The following is a 6315-nucleotide window of genomic DNA, read 5'->3' as shown; positions in this document are numbered from 1 at the left end:
CTCACCCTTTAGGGAAGGTCCTGTCCTGCATGCAGGGGTGCTTTGGTCCCTTGTAGACCGAACAGATGAACACCATACTAAATACGTGATACTATGCGCACCAAACAATACTATACATACAGTAGTATCCAGTAGCTAAACAATAATATCTAAGCAGTAAGGGTTACACACAAAAACTAATGGACAGTTGGTACTGACTACATTTGATGAATTGTTTTTAAATAAAATCGATCAGATTGTCTTTATATATGACCTTATTTCATATTAATTCTTCAGTATCTTTTAATCTCTTTCTCCTCTTTATTTTTGGGTTTGGTTGTTTCAGACTGACAAAGCCCTACTTGAGAGACCCCTTCCCCAATCTTCTCATCCCCTCCCCTTCCCTATGCCCTGGGTCCCACCCTCTGACACACTGGCTGTGCTTGGAATGATCCTCACCCAAGAAATCACATGGCTACACCCGCTCTGCTTTAGAGTCTTTGCTTCAGTGTCACCCTGTTCAAGAAGATAGCTCTTACTTCTGTATATAAATCAGTACAGTATCCTCGACATTTTTCCATTGCCATCACCTTGTCTTATTTTTCTACTGAGCAATAGAAAAATCACCATCTCATATATTATAGATATGTTTATTTTTCTGTCACTGCTACTAGAATGTCAATTTCATGAGGACAGAGACTTCATCTATTGTATCTCCAGTTCCTAGAAGAATGTCCGGCATGTGGTATAATTCAATAAAAATTTGTTGAACAGATAAGTTAATTAGCCACTTTAAATATGGGAATGATGTACATGTATAGGTAACTGGAGTCGATTCAGTTGTCTTCAGGATCATTTCATTTAAAGAATAAAGAAACAAACAAACAAAAAAACCCTTTTAAAATATCACTCATTTAGGGAAGTGAGAATGGCAGGTAGCATGGATTATTTTGGAGCCACAGACCTCATTTTGTGTATTTTCCCCTCTACCTTTTAGCCCAGCCCTCATGGTGAAAGAACTGCCTTGCCCTGCTCCAGATTCACTGCTCACATGAAGAATTTCTCTGAATCTGTTAAACTTAGCAGTCTACATTTTCTGCATTTTCCAGATAAATTAAGAAATAATCCCAAGAAAGATCAGAGTTTCTAGAGAAACTCTGGAATATGTATGGGTAAAAGCATAAAGACTTTTTAAAAGAACACTTAAACTGTGTTTCAAAATAGCAACAAAAGAGAGAATCCATTGGTTTATGAAGTTGATAAATCCAAGGGGTGGACTAGCTCAAAGCATGGCTGGATTCAGGCTTCACCATTATTATGCTCTTCTTTCTTTCTTTTTTTTTTTTTTTCTTGTCTTAAAAAAAAATCTCCATGTTGACTTAATTCTCATTTGGGGCTTATTTTCAGAATGAAGAGCAATCATGGATCCCGGGGGCTATATGATTTTTATTTATTTTATTTTTAAAAATTTTAATTAATTAATTAATTTATTTTTGGCCATGCTGCGTGGCTTGCAGGATCTTAGCTCCCCTGAACCTGGACCCCCTGCAGTGGAAGTGCGGAGTCCTAACCACTGGGCTGCCAGGGCATTCCCTGCTATATGGTTTTTAGACCTTGTAATCTCCAAAGTTAAAAAAACCCTCCCTTGCTCTGCATTTGTAACAGTCTCCGCCTCCTATCCTATTGCTCTGGCCAAACCTGAATCTCATGTTCATTCCTGAAACAATCAGGATATCTGGGAGAACAAAGCATACCAGTCCGCTTTCACTACCCCTGCATTTAACCCTGACAGCTGCATTTAAATTACACAGAATATTTGTTTGTGTGTGTATGTGTGTAACTGTGTGTGTACGTGTATATGTGTGTGTGTGTGCATGTGGTGGTGGAGGATAGGAGGGATGGTTTCCCAAAACAAATTGATATAGAGCAAGCAAAAAGTATCATTTGTGTCAAGCCAAAATGATGTGTGATAGCAATAGTTATATTTTATACAAGGCTGGCACCATAGATTATGATGACAACCTCGGATAATTTCCCTGACCTGAAAGGGTAAATGAATGTCTAATTTTCTACCTAAGAGAAAATAAAGTTTTTAGGATAATTGGTAAAGCAGATAACCACTACCCTTTTGTTTGGATGATGTATTATTTTAGAATGTATTTATTTATTTACTTGTATTTTAATAAAGCTTGTCGCATATGTAGATATCAGAGCCATTGAAAGGTTATGTTGGTTTTATGATAGTTTCAAAGCCCTGGGGTAATGCAATTTTAATGCGGCTTTTTGAGAACCACATTGTGGTACCCACTCAAACTCTTCTTTCTTTACAAAAATTAAGAAATGAAGAGGGGGTAATACATTCACCTGATTCAAACCCCTAAAATATAAAGAGGTATACAGTGGAAAGTCTTGTTCCCACTTCTGCCCCAGTCTGCCTCATTACCCTTCTTCCCACAGGAAAGCACTTTTTCTGGTTTCTTGGGAATGCTTCCACATTTTCTCTGAGCAAATCCAAGTGTATATATGAACGAATATAAGTGTGCAGGTGAGCAGAAGCATTCCACACTTTGCTGTCTTCACTTAGTGCCATGACTTGGAGCTCTGACCATAGCATTAAGTGGAGAGCTTCCTCATTCATTTTTCTTACAAGTTCAGAGTAGTATATTTTATGGATATAGCTTAATTTATTTAGCCAGTTTCCTTTATTTATTTATTTAAAAAATTTTTCTGTGTGTTGAGAACTCTTCTTTTTTTTTTTTTGATGTGGACCATTTTTAAAGTCTTTATTGAATTTGTTACAATATTGCTTCCATTTTATGTTTTTTTTTAAATTAATTTATTTTATTTATTTATTTTTGGCTGCGTTGGGTCTTCATTGCTGCACGTGGGCTTTCTCTAGTTGCAGTGAGCGGGGGCTACTCTTCGTTGCGGTGCGCGGGCTTCTCATTGCTCTGGCTTCTTTTGTTGCAGAGCACGGGCTCTAGGCACGCAGGCTTCAGTAGTTGTGGCTTGCAGGCTCTAGAGTTCAGGCTCAGTAGTTGTGGCGCACAGGCTTAGTTGCTCTGCGGCATGTGGGATCTTCCTGGACCAGGGATCAAACCCGTGTCCCCTGCATTGGCAGGCGGATTCTTAACCACTGCGCCACCAGGGAAGCCCCCCATTTTATGTTTTCATTTTTTGGCCCCGAGGCATGTGGGTTCCTAGCTCCCCCACCAGGAATTGAACCTTCACCCCCTGCTTTGGAAGGCGAAGTCTTAACCACTGGACCGCCAGGGAAGTCCCAGCCAGTTTCCTTTAATGGATACTAGTGACTCCTCAAAAAGAATCAGTGAAGTAAGTAGAATTTCATGGTTTAGAGCTTTGATGGCTCCTACTAAAAATTGTTAAAAATTTTGACCCAGTTCACTTTTGTCAGTTTAATAGAGTAATTTAAGCTTAGTTCCAGTCAACTGATGTAATTCAATAAAAGTAAATGCCAACCTCTTAATTCTTTTCAAAATACAATGGAGGAACAGAGAAAATAATTGCCACTATCAGCATCTGAAAAATGTATGGCTTCAAGATTCAGTATATCAGGACCTTGAGAGGTGAGAGTGCGGGTTTAACTTTGAAAAGTCTCATGGTTTATTAGTACATGGATTGCTCTGATAGCTCTAAATTCCTTGTCATGTGGATATTTATCTTAAATTTGGGAACACAAAGCCCTTAGGCATGCTGGGATTGAGGGGGCGCGGATGTGCGGGGATGTGAAGGCAGCGGGGGCTGTCCAGAGATGAGGGGCTCACTTTCTGTAGGTAGGACAGAGGAGCAGCAGCATTTTGGTTCTGGGAGTCGTGTCTGGACAGGAACGGAGGGAGCCCTGTCAGTAGCAAGAAGTGGGGTGCCTAGGGTTAGACACTGGGAGAAGAGCCGGGCTAGTTTGGTAGTTTGGTTTGGTTGCTAAGCAACAGGAACACTTGCCTCTTTATTTATTTATTTATGGAGTGATGTAATTCACTTGTACCTAGCAGCAGTCAGAGACAGTGACTGAGGGGGCAAGACTGCTAATAGGGAAACCACTTTTGAGGCTATTACATCGAAGTAGAAAACAATTAAGGGCAGAAACATGGCAGGGAAGTTAGAGGAAGGGGGAAAGAGATATTTAAGAGGTGACATCCCTAAGATGTGGTTATGAGTTACAGGTGAGGACTGAGGGAGAGAGCCAAGTTGAAGAGAATTAATGGGTGCACTAAGTCAGGGGTCCCCGGGCTGTGGACTGCTACCAGTCCGCGGCCTGTTAGGAACCAGGCCGCACAGCAGGAGGTGAGTGGCGAGAGGGTGAAGCTTCATCTGCCGCTCCCCATCGCTCACATGACCGCCTGAACCATCCCTCCCCGCCACCACCCAAGTCCGTGGAAAAATTGTCTTCCACGAAACAAGTCCCCGGTTCCAAAAAGGTTGGGGACCGCTGCACTGTCATTCAGCAAAGGATGGTTGAGCACCCATTTAGTGACCGGCACTATGCTAGTCTCTGGAGACACAAAAGTGAACAAGACAGACAGGGTTCCTGCTCTCTTGGGATATCCCTTTTGAGGAAGGCGACAGTTAATAAGTAAAGAAATAAATAAACCAGATTATTATGGATTTTAATAAAACCTATGAAGAAAACATGTGGCTGGATTGCCATGTGCCCCTTCGTAGTCAGCTGCCCCTCTACCCCAGCCCCTGACAATCACTGGCCTGTATAGTTCTGCCTTTTCTAAAATGTCACATACTCAATTGTGATAGTGGTTACAAATCTGTATGTGTTTGAGAAAACTCATATAGCTGGACACTAAAAAGCTTGCATTTTATTCAGTATAAATTATACCTCAATAAACCCGACACTATAAAAGCTTATATCCAAAAATTTTTTAAATAAGAAAAAGACAAGAAAAATAATGGATTAATGAATGAGAGTAATCCCAGGGATGGCAGAGGGTTGGAGGCTATTTGATATGGAGGTTGGGGAAGATGCCTTTGTATATGTGTAGTTTGTGTGTTTAGACAAGAACAACGAGATCAGTGTGGCCAGAATATCATTAATAAATAAGAGAGTGGTGTGAATTGAGATTAAGAGGCAAGCAGGGTCTAGATTATGGAGAGCCTTCTAGGTCACAGCAGAGAGTTTTGGATTTTATTTTAAATGCAGTGGGAGGCCATCAGACGTTTTAGGTGGTGCTATACCATCTTCTGATTTACTTTTATGAAGGACCACTATGTTGTCGTTTGGATACTTAATTGTAGAGGGAACAAGTGAGGAAGCAGGGAGACCAGTTGAGAGACTACAGAAAAAGTCCAAGTGAAAGATGAAGAAGAACCAGATGATAGTAATGACAGTAAAGACGGAAATGAGTGGATGGAAGTTAGAAGTAAACTTTAGATGGATAAAACCAATATGCCTTGCTAATGGTTACTGTATGGGGATAAGGGAAAGATAGGAATCCAGGATAATTCTCGGTTTTTGGCTTGAACCAACTGGATGATGATACTGCCATTGAATGGATTGGGGAATTATTCAGAGAGGACTAGTTTCAGAGAGGAAAGTCAAGAGTAGAATAAGACTCTATTTCCCCAATAGACTCAGTCACAAAGCTTGGGAGCTTTTAAAGATCGCCATCTTGGTCAGGCTAGACCAGTTGCTCTCATCCTTGAAATGGCTTCTCCCAAATGCTGCCTCTTGACCCACTGTTTCTTGAATAAGTCTAGCAATCTCACATCCCTAGGATCTTTCTAGTTTCTATTCTTATGTCTTGACTGAGAAAAATACCACAAAGTTGCAAAAATGGCCACAATAATTCATTGCATCTTTGGAGATAACCCCTTAGAAATGTGTATTTGCAGTCCTCCTATCAAGAAGTAGAGTTTATTTCTCCACTCCTTGAAGCTGTGCTCGGCCACATGACTTGTTTTGGCCACTGGGACATTAGAAAATGTGATGTAAATAGAGAATGAAAAAGTGCTCGTGCATAGGGCTTGCCCTCTCTCACTGCAGGAAACTCTTCATGCTGTGAATGAGCCCAGGCTATCCTACTGGATGATGAGAAACATGAGACTGTCACCCCAGCTGACAGCAGACATGTGAGTGAGACCCCTCTAGACTAACTAGTCTGCCAGTTGTTAGACATGTGAGTGTGGTCATCTTAAAGTATCCAGCTCGAGCTGAGCTGGCTCCGTCCAGAAGAATTGCCCACGTGACCCACAGAACCATGGGAAATAATATATGTTTTTGCAAGCCGGTAAGTTTTGGAATTGTTTATTATACAGCAAAAGCTAACTGATCCATGACCCAAAATTTTAGGGGTGGTTAGCAATCTC

General features: G+C 41.0%; 1 protein-coding gene across 1 annotated transcript in view; it reads left to right on the top strand.

Annotated features, from left to right (window-relative positions):
* The first annotated feature begins 997 nt into the window (after positions 1–997).
* The window catches only part of C10H12orf42 (chromosome 10 C12orf42 homolog), a 63256-nt gene continuing 57938 nt past the window's right edge, over positions 998–6315 (top strand). Inside the window, 1 exon segment of the mRNA XM_059937388.1 lies at positions 998–1085. Coding sequence (XP_059793371.1) covers positions 1031–1085 — 55 coding nt within the window. The 5' untranslated portion in view covers positions 998–1030.

This window comes from Balaenoptera ricei, chromosome 10 (assembly GCF_028023285.1).
Source record: "Balaenoptera ricei isolate mBalRic1 chromosome 10, mBalRic1.hap2, whole genome shotgun sequence".
In the NCBI taxonomy this organism is placed as follows: Eukaryota; Metazoa; Chordata; class Mammalia; order Artiodactyla; family Balaenopteridae; genus Balaenoptera; species Balaenoptera ricei.
This window is presented reverse-complemented; position numbering and strand designations above follow the sequence as displayed.